Raw genomic sequence first — 14,357 nt, 5'->3', positions numbered from 1 at the left:
ATAACTTAGTTTTATGGCAACTGGTTTTTATATAGATTGGCGGCATCTAAAGTACCGTTCGCATTCCACGTAAATCAGGGGTTCTAAATCAAAACCTCTGCTTTATTAAGGCACATATAGCGGTAGTATATCTATTCAATAGCTTTTTTCATATGAGTATAAACGCTATTGAATAGATAAACTACTGCTAAATGTACCTTAGAAACCCGTGGTAAATGTGTCATAGATATAAACGATATCATGCTATAACCGTGAAATTAGCTACTTGCCCATTAAGAAGTTAAAAGTTTCGCATGTTAAAACAAACGTTTGGTTGATTTAAGTGTGGCAATCAGCAATTTTCATTAAACGAAGGCAAAGCCTTGCAACGAATTTTATATGTTACTTGTTAAAGTATTACCTCTGATAATATTTCCTCTCAAATAACTGTGTTCTTCATCGTGCAACGATATCAGAAAATCGCAGGTAGCCGAAGTCTGTTTGTTAGCAAACCGGAATAGTGGCAGTTCCCTGAAAAATAATTAAAAAACGAGTGTTAAAAGTATGAACAGTGGCCCAATTGTTGTAGAACATAGTTTCACATACAAATGACGGAAATCTAGCCATTGGGCGAGTCAAAAACTGGCATTCAACGATAGTCGTAGTCATAACTTCTAAACTCTCGCGTTGCATGTTTAATGTATAATAGAATACGGACATTTCTGTCAGCCTGCGTCCGCGGCGAGTGAAAGACTGAAAAATTAGGCATTTCAGTATAAAATGCGTGTTCGCGTTAATTCCGTTGTTCGTTATGTTACTATAATGTTAATATTTGTTATCTTACAATGTTGTATAATTAATTTAAATTTTAATGTACCTATAACTTACATGTTTAGTATAAAATATATACTGTTAATGTAAGGCGGTAATAAATAAATAAATAAATTCCCGTATTGTATTATACATTAATTAGTCATACTATTAAGGTATTAGAGTCGTATTATTAAAAGTTGTACAAACCATTTCTCTTCGTGAGCCCACTTGACGAAGTGAGACAGGAACGGCGTGCCCGTAGAGACTGGCATCTCTACTTTAGGATATAGAGCACTTAAATCTGAATTGAAACCTTCCATGAACAACCTGAAAAATAGACAAGGCAATAATTATTTTTGTTGTTTACTTCCTACTCAAAATCCTGTGTTACAGGATTCATCTATGTAAATACACTAATATTATAAAGCTGAAGAGTTTGTTTGTTTGTTTAAACGCGCTAAACTCAGGAACTACTGGTGCGATTTGAAAAATTTATTCAGTGTTAGATAGTCCATTTATCGAGCAAGGCTATATAGGCTATATATCATCGCACGCTGCGAACAATAGGAGCAGAGTACCAGTAAAAAGTGATACAGAAACGGGGAAGATTATGACCCATTCTCTCTTATGTGACGCAAGCGAAGTTGCGCGGGTCAGCTAGTTAGAAATAATTATCACAAATACATAGTAATGGTGAACGGACGATAAGCGTTTAAACTTGTATAATGATAATACTAAATTGCTAAGCGAGTCTTAAACGCGATAAGAACATTTTAAAGGTAACGATCATGTCACGATACGTCATTTGTTACAAATTATATCATCTCGTTTATGACAATCTAATATTAGGTAAGAACACTAGACGCCATTGTTTGATAGCTCTTAGAAAACTCTGATCGGATTTCCATTTAAATAATCCAGAGCTAGTCAGTGGATATGCTTGCCTTGCTTTAGGGACTTATTCAGTGTTACAAAAATAAAGTTCAAATGTTTTGACCAGTACCTCGATTCTCTACCACTATTGACTACCGACAACTGGCTAGCTATCGAAATTTTGACATTTAGAATGTACTGCCAAAATATTTCCTACGACACCCGTCAGAGGCGCTGATCAGATTTTCATACAAAATTTCTCGAAGACAGTTCGGTTGTCGGTAGTCGATAGTAGTAGAGAATCGAGCTACAGAAACAAAACCGTAGCGCAATGTATAGTCTGTACTGTCAAGTATCGAGAGGTTGACATTTAAAATGTACTGCCAAAATAGTTCTTACGGAGCCCGGTAGAGGCGAGGCGTTAAACAGATTTTAGTGTAAAATTTCTCGATAGCTAGCCGGTTATTGGTACTCGATAGCAGGAGAGAATCGAGCTACAGTAGCGGGTTAGGAAAAATAGAAAAAACTATAATTTTATTAATTTTCATACTCACTTGCCAATAGCCTCAAGTAAGAACAAAGCATTATCAGAGTGGTGTCGCCTCGTCAACGGTACATTCTTACAACTAGCCGGCATGGAACGTTTGAGTATAGCTTGCAGTAGACCATGAGGTGCTATTTCAACTAACACTGCGTTAGATGGCACCAAACGAGATGTCTCTTCGAATAGTACAGGGCTCTGTAGAAGAAGAACATTTGAAAACAATTACGTTCTTCTTCTTATCGTATGGTTAGTGGTCAACCTAGTGTCAAAGTTGTCCAAGCCGCCCGAAGGTCTTTGACATGGTTTAACGATTATTTTCTTAATTGACCACAACCAGGACTTTGTTTATAGTGGCCAAGTGTGTACACAATACACAGTTATACTCTCTATTCCTTTACTCTCATAATCTGGCGGGACGGCTAAACCGACACGACCAGAGAGAGATCAGGCGCAGGACCGACGGCTTTACCCCCGGTTTCTGAGTTTATCTATTCAATAGCGTTTTTTTATATGAGTTTTAACGCTATTGAATAGATAAACTACCGCTAAATGTACCTCAGAAACCTCAGAGGCCTCAACTACCTATAACTCAGAAAATACTTTTTTTTCTGACCCAGGATTCGAACCCGGAACCTCTTGCGCTACAATCGCATAGACTACCGACCGCGCCACAAAGGCAGTCAATACATTAAACATAGGTACGTACCAATAGATTGTTGGTAAGATACTCGGCCGAACAGAACTTCGCTTCGGGCTCCTCCCACTTGTCTTGTGGTACGGAGGTCGACAGCCAGCGGGCACTGCGCTCTTTAGGCTCCTTGATAGCTTCCTTCAAATATTTCAGTATACTAGGACCTGAAAATTAAAGCAATAATCATATTTTTGTCGTAACCGACTGTAGTGTATGACAAGATAAAATGATAATTTATGAATGTGAAAAAAGCAAAAGAAGTCAGTAGAGATCGTAGCCGGTGGCGTTCTTTGGTCTCTACGTCTATCCCTACATCATGAAAATTGAAAGAAAATATATATATAGGTACCTATTACCTATATGTGGGTCAGAATGACCATAATTTATATTTTGCACCGAAACTATTTTTGATATTAAGTATTGTTAAGAGACACACATGTGTCTGAAAGCTCTTAACAATACTGAAATAACTAGACATATTAACTAACTCACACTATAAATAAAGTTCTGCAGCGGCCGGTTTCAATGAAACTGACCGCCAAAGCCGGATACCGACTAGGACATTATTATTATAGTACTCTTTCAGCTTGAAAGTCTGACAACCAGTCTTATCGAAAGGTATCGTGTTATCCCAGGTAACTGGGTTGTGGAGGTCAGTTAGGCAGTCGCTCCTTGTAAAATACATATTCAGTTGCATCCGGTGAGACTGGAAGCCGACTCCAACATAGCTTGGAAGAAAGGTTAAGCTGATATATACATACCAGCTTCTGCAATGTATCTCGAGTGGTAAGCGATGTTGCCGCAAGGAACTTCTTTGGCAAAGATAGATTTAGCTGTCAGTTTAGCGATAAACTCCTTTATCACGTCAGAGGGGCCAGATATGGTGCAAGACTCTGGACCATTGTGGCAGGCCACTTCAATCTCTGGCGGACACATTGGTGAAATCTGAAACAATTAATTGCATGCTATTGGAAATAGAGAAATGTGTCTTGTACGCATTTATTAATTTTATCATAATTTTGTTACCAATTTTTTAAATTTTTCACCCTTAACTGTACTACTGCTGTGCTCCCAAACGGTAAAGGGAGATTCTATTTTTTTCTTTATTATAAAAAAAATAGAATCGAATACTATGATTTTTTATGGCCAATGAACAGATACATTAACATTCAATAAGAGCCTTCTTAAACAAAAAAAATGTTCTTTCTTTATGGACAGCGCGTAAAAAAATTCCTGGTTTAACAAGTATGCTATGTGTTGATCCAGGTTAGCAACTATTAGTATCCGAAGAGATTGATTTGAACGCGCAATTCTCAGGCAGTACTGGTTCGAATTGAAAAAATATTATTGTATTGAATAGTCTACTTATTGACGAAGGCAGGCTATAACATCAAACTATGATAAATAAAAGTGGCGCAGGAATAAATGAAGACGGGTAACTTCAAGTCCGTACGTCCGATAGTCATTAGGTACTTTGTGTTAAAAGGTGTTCGAATAAACTTACTTGTTCATATCCCATGCCGACGGCCGCCATAGAGCCGTGTATGAACTTAGTTTCCAGCGACACGAGACCTCGGTAGTACGCACTGAGTATCGTCTCCTCTGCTGTTAGACAGCCATCCGCATACGCACATCCTTGCTCGCCCAAACTGTGACCTATACATGACACACAAATTTAAATGTTATCTATATTATGTAAAAGGGAATAAAAGAGGAGATTAAAGTTTGTATGAAACTTTGTCAATATTAAACCGATCGGGCTGAGACTTTGCATGCTTAAAGCTTCTTCTTAAAGTATTCCTTAAGCAGGATTCTATTAAATTCCACCCCTGAAGAGATAAAATAGGGGTTAAAGTGTTAATAAATCTTCTTAGATTGTCAACTGAAATGAACCTAGATTCACACATAGGACACTTTTTATCACGGAAGAGGTTTTCACGCCGACGCCGACGAAGTCGTGGGCGGAGGCTAGTCTGTATAACAGACGCCGTGGTCGCAACCTGTGAGTGCAACCTCTTTTGTTTTTTTTTTTTCGTCAGGAAAATGCATTACGACATGTCCCGCTGCAGGGAGGAAGCGGGGTTCTGTCGGGCTCTCCCGCCGGCTAGGCGTTCCGACTTTAAATTTGAGCATACCGACTAAAAAACTCTGACGGAGTTCCTTCTACGGTCACCATAAAGTGGCCAGGACGCGGTACCTCCAATTAGATACTCCGCGTCAAAAGCAAAAAGCCTACGTCACGCAGTATTCCCAGGCGGTCACCCATCCAAGTAGTAACCGTGGCCGATGTTGCTTAAGCGCCGAAACGTTAGGCATTTTAAGGTAAAAATGCGTGTTGCATGTAGACAGTGCATCGTAGAATACTAATTCACATACTTGGTCCCCTCTCAGTTATTCGGAAACATTTGAATAGTTTGTTTGTTTGTCGTATAGTTAGTGGTCAACCTAGTGTCAAAGTTGTTCAAGCCGCCCGAGAGGCCTTTGACATGGCTTAACGACTGTTATCTTAGTAGACAACAACCGGGTCCGACTTTTAACGTGCCCTCCGAAGCACGGAGACGCCCAGCTCGAATACCACTATGCGGTCACCCATCTATGGAATGACCGCGCCAATGGTTGCTTAACCCACAAATCGTTTACCGACCGGTGAGCGCAACTTTCTATGGGCGCCACAAAAAACATTTGAATCTTACCATTTTATTAAGTTTGGCTCAGCTTTAAATAAATTTATGTGCTTACCAATAATTCCATCAGGTTTCAAGCCAATCTCGCGTAGGACGTCTGTGAGACCGATCTGTATCGCAGAGATGCCCACGAAAGAGTTAAGGACATTGTTGAAGGTGCTCTCATCATCAGACGTGATGATGTTCACGATGTCAATACCTTTCGGCTCCAGTGCTTGACGGCAGCTGAAATATGAAAGAAATTGAATCAAGGCTTTCAAATTAATCTGATATAGGCTTCCAAATTCATATTATGGTATTTATTATCTATACTAATATTATAATCTCAAGAACTACTGGTGTGAATTGAAGAATCCTTTTACTGTTAGATAGCCCGTCACGCTACGACCGATAGGAGCATCAGTAATAAATACCAATAATGTAAAGCTATTGTTTAATTTAAGTCTACAACCCATTATTGGCTGTTTGCCTTACCATTCCCTCTATTTTAATAATAATCTTGTGGCTCTCTGCGGAACCGTATTTTGAACAATTTTCTATAGTCAATACGAAGCACTAGCGAGCGTTCGACATTTCAAATTAAGTTAATAATTCTTGCTTATCACTTCCTTCGTTATATTAGCTAGTGGCGGCAAATTGCCTATATCAATTAGTAAAAAATTAAATAGCAGTACCGTTCTATAGCAGCAGCGAATATGGGTATGCGCATGAGTTGCGTGCCCATACCGGCCCACTGGGACCCCATGCCGCTGTACACGAACCACAGCGGCCGGCCCATGTCGTCGAAATAATCCGCCTGCTCCTTCAAACTTATTGTCTGATGTTCTTCATTTGTGTCTAGAAAATACAGGAGACATTTTGTAGCGAAGTAGTACACAAACGATACTACTAACGCCATCTAGTGATTACATTTGTAATTATAAGCGCGCAAGCAATGTTTTACACGGTGAATAACCTTTTACGCAGTTCCGAACGGTTATAACATCACCTGCCTTGTAAACGATTTTTTTTTCGTTATTACAGAGGTGAACTTTAACCTGTATTTTTAAAATACAATTAAATATTGCTTTTTGACTGTGTTTAGAATCTAAAAGTTAAATTGAAGTTAGAGTAAGGTTAATGTCAAAGATTTTTAAGTTACCAGAAAACTTTGTGTTAGTTGCGTGAGGAAATAATTACTCTTTTAAGCAAAAACTACTTTTTTAACCTATTACTGCCCCACTGGCTGGGCTGGGGCAAGGATAAAAACTGCTTCCTGTATTTAAAATAAATTTGACAAACAGTTTTTAAATTTAACGCAACAATTTCTTTCTATAGATACAGTTCAAATACGGAAAGTATTTTTATTGACCGAAAATATGACAAATCGAAAGCAAAATATATTCTTACCTAATACAACGAATCCTCTGCCCAAATGTCCGCTTATACTCATTCTATGAATGTTGTTCAACAGCGCTAACTGTTCGCGATCAACCGGGCTAGACTTGAGTATCTCAATCACGTCGGTCACGGCTTGCTCGTGTCTGCCAGAAATGTTCACCAAGTAGGGGATACTACACTTGCCGATGACTTTCTGAAAGGAACAGAATAGGAAAGTGAATTTAATTTAGAGTACGTCTACGGGATTATTCTTAGTTTCCGTAAATTTGGTAGGTAAGTTAGGTAAAGTAATTAGAATTATGCGCTACTTTGTATTACTCTAAAGTTCACGACAACAGTCTAAATTTAGCAAACAGTTAAAATATTCTTGAAAATTAAGGCATAACACTAGGCACAAATGGAGATGGTGGGATGATCTGGATGCGTTCCTAGATGGATGGCACGCAATAATCGACCGAGGGAACTAGAAACTCATTAGAGGCCGTTGCTCAGCAGTGGGACATAGAACAGGCTAGTTAAAAAAATAATAATAAAAAAGGCACTACGAATTAATTGCACGTACGTACATGCGTACGTAACGTAGAATCTTGATTAAACCAAGTGTGAACTGCCACAAAACGATTACGTTGTACACATTACAAAGTACAGCCTCTAAAAAGAAATCTATAGCTGCCTTTTGAGGAAGCTCACAACGTGCAAGCGTCATTATTGCCAGTCGAATCTAAAGTGATTTTCAATAACTCTACCGGTGCTGAATTCTGGATTCATTTAACCGTGTATTATATATTATACTAGCTTTTACCCGTGACTTCGTCCGCCACCTTAATTTTCCCATTATGCGTCATTTTCCCGAGATAAAAAGTAGCCTGTATCCTTTCTCTGGTATCAAAATATCTCCATACAAAATTTAATGCAAATTGGTTCAGTAGTTTAGGCGTGATTGTGTAACAGACAGACAGACAGAGTTACTTTCGCAATTATAATCGGTATGGATTACCTTAGGTACGTAATGTCCTCGTAACAGCACATGTGAATTGGTTCCATTGACTGACATCCCGTTAACAGCAGCATACGAGCGTCCAAAACGTTGATGATCAGAAACAACTTGCATACGTCCATCATGTAGAGCTGCTATGTCCTTGCGAGGTGTCTTGAAGTGAAGATTTGCAGCTATCTCTCCTCTATGGTACCCTAGAAGGACCTGCACAATGAAATTAAACTCTAAATCAATAAAATACCGAACAGAATATACAGGGTGTGGCGTAAATAATGGATAATCCTTTACCAGCGGATGGGCGACCACCCGACTGATCTAAAAATTAAAATTTATCTCTGGCATAACTATCATAGTTTTTGAAATTTCGGCCATTTTGAGTGTTTTTTAAAAAAAGCGATTTACGCTCGTACTGGCCGAAATTTTTATAACGTTTATAAATGCGTCTCGCGAAGTAAAATATTGCATTTTCCGTACAAGAAAGGTGTCAAACTTCTTTTATACACTATTCTGATACTGTAAATAATAAAGGTTTCATATTTAAGTTTTATTCGACAAAATGCAATAATCCTAGGAAATACAAGTCGATTCTCAAAAACTCGTCTCGCGAATGTAGCTCAATCACGACAAGACTTTAGCTTCCTTTGCTTCACAATACGATCTCAGGGAGTGGAAAAATCGCTATGAAATCGAGTGTACGAACTTTCGTTATAAAATCAAATTAGTGTCAAAGTATTATTGTCATAGGTTTCAAAATGACCTTGGTAATAGCAGTTATTCCCATAGCAGCCTCCGAGTAGCCAAGGTTGGACGTGACGCTGCCGACCATGAGGGGATCTCTCCTGTTCTTACAGAACACGTCCTCGATGGCTTGCAGTTCCATCTTGTCTGACTCAGGCATGGCTGCAAAGAGTATTAACAATTACAGAGTGAAATAAAGAAAACCAATTTATCGTTGAAGGATTTTAGCTTATTGTAATGCAAAAGCTTGAGAAAAAGCTATTTTGGAATGTTTTACTAAATCGTACCACGTACTGATGTTGTCAAATTATTTATGTTTTAAAAGGTTACACCTACAAACATAAATATTACAGACGCAAAGAGTTCTAGACCTAAAGCGAACCTTTTGCCTATGAGTACCTATTGAGGTTGCAACACACATGCCAAAAAACCACTTTCAATCCAAGACTAAAAGTACTGTAATTTCTTAGAAATTTGATAGAATACACAAATAACTGCATGGTCGCAGCGACCGCTACTCGCTAACTCCAAAATCGGCCACTGATTTATTTTTAACCGACTTCGCAAAAAGGAGGAGGTTCTTAATTCGACTGTATTTTTATAATCTTAAGAGGCTACTCACCGCATCCAAAAGCTTCCACATATTCCACAGCCCTCGGCGGCACGTTCGCGTCTTCGTAGAATTTTCTCAAGAAGGTAGAAATACCGGCCGGGTCCCTGTAGAAACCAAACTTAGGACCTGTCTCCCCTTCTAACAGACATGTGTGATTGAACTCGGTTTTCACGTGCAGTACTTCTGCGTAGATCCTGAAATAGTATTCAGAAATTAGTGAAAAGGCCATCATTATCTACGCTCGAACACTAAAAAAAAAAAGTTTGTTTGATTCGGATACAAGTTGGTAATCTCTGTAACTGCTAGTCTGTTGGTATAAACTTGTTAATATGTTTAGCTAACCATGGAAAATAATCAATAATTGCATGTATGTGCATAGATTAAAATTACATGTCAAATTTATTCATGAGAAAAATCAAAACTAATGACTTTAAATGATTTTTCTTTATATAAAGTTATAAATAATTTCGCTCGATCATTTCGTTTCGATAACAAGAAATAAAATAAGAGTAGGTAAATATAGTTTGTAGGTACCTCAAAGCATCCTTTGCCTTTTGTAAAAACAAAACGTTGATAGCTTCAGACTTGCCGCAACCATCAGCATTCTCATCAAACGACTTTGTTGTTCCATCCTTACTCAGTTTCATGACTCTGAAAGCAAAAAAACATTACATAATGTCATTTGATTTGTTTAGGCAATCTTTGGAACAGTTTAACAGATTTTAGTTGAACTTTTACTATGGGTTAAAGGAGAGTGTAGAACTATTCATAGGGTTTATTCAATCCCAGAAACTGTGAATAATCCTGCACAATATTTAAGAAAAATCGTCGACGAAAAACGGGCCAGAATTAAAACACGGGAGCAACTTTGTTTAGTTTTGTGCAAAAAAATTAAACAAAGTTGGTTGCCCTTTACAACAATTGAAATGACATTCATAAAATCTTTACTAGACTAATCGGAATTGTAATTTTTTCACTAAAAATTAAAGCTAGCTTTAGGAGTACCCACCTTCCATAATGCACGGTAGACTGTGGATGCATGCACAAGAACACGCCGCCTACGATGGCAGCCTCGCACTCTCCGCGTGACATGGCCAGGTGCGCCTGCTCGAGGGCCGCCGTGGAGCTGCAGCACAGCTCGTCTATCGCCATGGAAGGACCCTTCGCGTTCAGCCAGTACGATATACGGTTCGCTAGCATCGTTCTGCTACATCTGGAATTAATAGAATACTTATTTATTACTCACAAAATTATTTTTACATTAGTTTCGATACGTTTCCGTGGACAGCGATTTGAAGGAGTAGTACGACGTGTGTGTATTTTAGCTTCTTTTCCTCTTTGTGTGTCTATATTTTTCAGTAGTTTTTACCGCAGGAAAAGCAATAGCTATACGAGTATATAGTAATTTTGATAGAGAGGACACTTTATTCACAAGTATAAAAAATACATTTCTGGTAGAGACTCAATCAGAATCAGTGGAATTTTTTTTTAACAAGATCAGCGAACAGTGCCTCGATTCTCTACTACTATCGACTACCGACAACCGAGCTGTCATCGAGAAATTTTGTATGAAAATCTGATCAGCGCCTCTGACGGGTGTCGTAGGAAACATTCTAAATGTCAAAATTTCGATAGCTAGCCGGTTGTCGGTAGTCGATAGTGGTAGAGAATCGGGGTACAGAAGTAATGTCATTTAATATTGTGTTATCGAATAAAGCCCAAAAAGGGTGAAAATTGCCGAAAAATGACAAAAGATATGAAATCATACGAGTGCGGGTGACAAAGACACATCGATAACGGCGTTTCGTCATTGTATCGTTTTTTGTGACTTTGTACAAATACAGAAATTTAATAAATGATGTACCTAATAATATGTATGCACGTGTACATATTACTTACCCAGCAATGCCTAAGCCGTGTTTCTTATTGCCATCGTAAAAGTTGGTTTTTTCCGTCTCACAGAAGCTTGTTCCTACGTATACACCTACTTTTTTACCGCCCAGTTGATGTGGATTCACACCTGTAGGAAGAAACAAAACATGGCTTTTTAAAAAGACTATTCAATTCCAAAAAATTCGGAGAGTTACAAATCGATTTTGAGTACTTTCTATTTCTTTATTGAGTTTTATTGGAAGCGCGATCCTCTACAATCAATAGATACTATATACGCATTATACGCCACCGGCTAGCTATAGAAAATTGTAAGAAAATCTGATTGGAGCACCTAGCATTTGTCACAAGGACTGTTCTTCCAGAATTATAAATGGCAAACGTAATCAACAGCTAATCTATAGAACACCAAATGTTACATTATTCAAGCCACAAAAATATTGAAGCTTATTGTCTTTAACCTAAATAGTATAATTGAACAGATTTCTTTTGACACACGCATATTTCATAACCTTAATTATAAAATACAATTTTTATTACCAAAGAAAATCTTTTCACGCGGCGAGTAACAGCAACCCCCGGTTTCTGAGGTACATTTAACGGTAGTTTATCTATTAAAAAACTCATACAAAAAAAACTCTATTGAATAGATAAACTACCGCTAAATGTACTTAGATACCGGGGATTAGAAAGGTATAAAAGCATATAATTTACCCACCAGCATCATAAATAGCGTGATAGGCTTGTTCCAGGACCTTCCGTCCCACAGGGTCCATGCACATGGCTAGCCTGTAATGCACTTTGAAGAACTGCGCGTCGAAGCAGTCCACCTCTGGGATGCTGCCCGTGTACTGCACCACTTCAGGATGCTTGCACTCAAAGCGAAGGTCTGATTGAGTGATCACGTTCTCCTGAATAGGCGAAAACGATTAAAGCTTCAGTTAGAACAGCGCGTCAAGAACGCGGGACGCGGAACGCGAAACGGGAGCGACTACAACTACTACTACGTCACGGTCGCCTAGGTGTGCAAGGTGCCATAGGTAACTAGATATTAAGTTATGCTAAGTTTTATTTTGTGTAACAATAAATGGTTTAAATGGTAAACACTGGCAGCGTCTGCTACGCGTCTGACGCTCCCGCTTCGCAGTCGCTTTGGTCGCTCAGGTTTTTCACAGCTTTAAGCCCAAAAATTTCATAAATAATATAAAATAAATATTATTCGGCAACTCACACACGGTCATTTGATTCCAAACTAAGCAGAGTCTGTACTTAAATAACTGATAAAGATACTTATATACTTCTAAATAAATATTTATATAGATAAATTGACAACCAGGCTCAGAACAAATACTCGTGCTCATCACACAAGATTATTTTACATTCGGAACTGTCGTGTTGGTTCCGAACCGATACTTTAACAGTCGTTTACGTGAAATAATTAGTATCTTCAGTATACATAAAGGGTCTGATCGATATTTCACACAATTTTTTTTGCCATCTACTCGGTAGAGTTGACAATGGTAGGAAGACGACTCTCTATTTTAACACTACAATGTTTATACAATTCAAAATTGCCATTCATTATAGGACTGCCATTTTTCAACTCTTAGCCTTTTTCAGGGAGCCGGCTGGGTTCACAGAGGCAATCGTTTAGATACTTGGTTAAAACTAATGTAATTTCTAATAATTTCACACCCAAACTAACACCACCAGCTTACCTTGTTATACAAAACTTCAGCCAACTCCTTGACGCTGTGCGAGCGCGGGTACAGGCCGGCCATTCCTGAGATGACCACTCTCTCACCGTCTGCCACTGGTGACATCAGTTCCTCGCCTCCAGGGTGCTGTTCTTGAGGAGTTGGAGCCATTGCTGCGGGTTACTGAATTAAAAATAAAGTGTATAAGTTACAATGGCATTAATACTCATTTTGGCAATGTAAAGTTTGTCTGTCCGTGACTTGCGTTTTTTTTTGTATGAGTTTTTAACGCTATTGAATAGATAAACTGACGCTAAATGTACCTCAGAAACCGGGGGTAAACCAATTAACCGATTTATAACTATATTTATTATAGAAATAGGCCAAGACGAGGGACCACACGAGGGATTCGTTTAAAAATTTTTTTTTTTCTTTTAAAACATTGACGCGTCGGATTTCCCACGCAAGCGGTGCCGTGCAGTTTGTCTTGTATCCAAAAGTTTACACACAACTGGGACCAACGATCCACCGTACTATTAGAAGCACGGAAACAAACTATCACCCATCCTGACTTAGCCTCGAATACAAGCCTTAACCACCGAACACAGATAAGTAATATTACACAAAATTACCTGCAAATTAAGACTTGTAATAGTACAGACAAGAAACTTCGTAGTACTGATCGCAATTAACTATCCAGACTCATTTTATAGACAAAGTTTACGTCCTCTAGACTGAAATTAATTTTATTTTAATAAATAGTTCAATCACACTATCTACTAAATATTAATATGTGCATACAACATTTTATTAATTAATGAATTAAATATTTCGATAGTATGTTTGGTTCTGTGGTTAAAATCGTCGGCACGTCATGATTTGTGAGATAAAGGTCGCAGGTTTGATGTTGTACAGGTGAATATAAATATACTAGTTGCGCCACGTAGCTCTGTTCGCGTACCAAGTTTTATCCCCTGTTTCAATTGTTAAAAATAAAAGCGTTTGTTTACGTTAATGTCTACAAAAATTTCCTCGTCAAAGTTTATCAAATTTGGTGCAGCGGTTTAGCCGTCAAACCGTAAAAGACAAGACTTTCGCATGTATCATAAGTTCGTTGTTTGTAAGTTTTTCTATAAATTCTTTATTTACTCTTCTCATTTTTCGTGAAACACTTTCTAAGCATTCATCATTGTGCATTAATTTCCACTTTCAATGAAAATTTAATTATTCCTATCAATTCAATCAATGTAAATATAATCAAAATACATACATACATATTTACATATTGAAAACAAATAAAGTGCGGAACGTCGGTTAATTGTAGTGACAATTGGGTCATTTCAAATGCATCCTGACCTACCTTTATCTTTGTGTATTGTACAAAATATTTACATACATACATAAATTAAACTAAACGGGTAACAAATAAATTAAACGGGTTATTCCCCGAGTACCCCG

General features: G+C 38.1%; 1 protein-coding gene across 1 annotated transcript in view; it reads right to left on the bottom strand.

Annotated features, from left to right (window-relative positions):
* Window positions 1-13,070, bottom strand: part of LOC142986737 (fatty acid synthase-like) — a 28,934-nt gene extending 15,864 nt beyond the window's left edge. Inside the window, exons 1-17 of the mRNA XM_076135350.1 lie at window positions 12,921-13,070; window positions 11,921-12,113; window positions 11,212-11,332; window positions 10,322-10,525; window positions 9,847-9,963; window positions 9,322-9,506; window positions 8,719-8,861; window positions 7,962-8,165; window positions 6,974-7,157; window positions 6,259-6,421; window positions 5,640-5,809; window positions 4,405-4,556; window positions 3,662-3,845; window positions 2,916-3,064; window positions 2,220-2,404; window positions 1,000-1,119; window positions 401-510 (exon numbers count right to left, since the gene is read on the bottom strand). Coding sequence (XP_075991465.1) covers window positions 401-510; window positions 1,000-1,119; window positions 2,220-2,404; window positions 2,916-3,064; window positions 3,662-3,845; window positions 4,405-4,556; window positions 5,640-5,809; window positions 6,259-6,421; window positions 6,974-7,157; window positions 7,962-8,165; window positions 8,719-8,861; window positions 9,322-9,506; window positions 9,847-9,963; window positions 10,322-10,525; window positions 11,212-11,332; window positions 11,921-12,113; window positions 12,921-13,070 — 2,734 coding nt within the window. The remainder of the gene's footprint in view (window positions 1-400; window positions 511-999; window positions 1,120-2,219; window positions 2,405-2,915; window positions 3,065-3,661; window positions 3,846-4,404; window positions 4,557-5,639; window positions 5,810-6,258; window positions 6,422-6,973; window positions 7,158-7,961; window positions 8,166-8,718; window positions 8,862-9,321; window positions 9,507-9,846; window positions 9,964-10,321; window positions 10,526-11,211; window positions 11,333-11,920; window positions 12,114-12,920) is intronic.
* Between the last annotated feature and the right edge of the window lie 1,287 nt (window positions 13,071-14,357).

This window comes from Anticarsia gemmatalis, chromosome Z, assembly GCF_050436995.1.
Source record: "Anticarsia gemmatalis isolate Benzon Research Colony breed Stoneville strain chromosome Z, ilAntGemm2 primary, whole genome shotgun sequence".
In the NCBI taxonomy this organism is placed as follows: domain Eukaryota; kingdom Metazoa; phylum Arthropoda; class Insecta; order Lepidoptera; family Erebidae; genus Anticarsia; species Anticarsia gemmatalis.
This window is presented reverse-complemented; position numbering and strand designations above follow the sequence as displayed.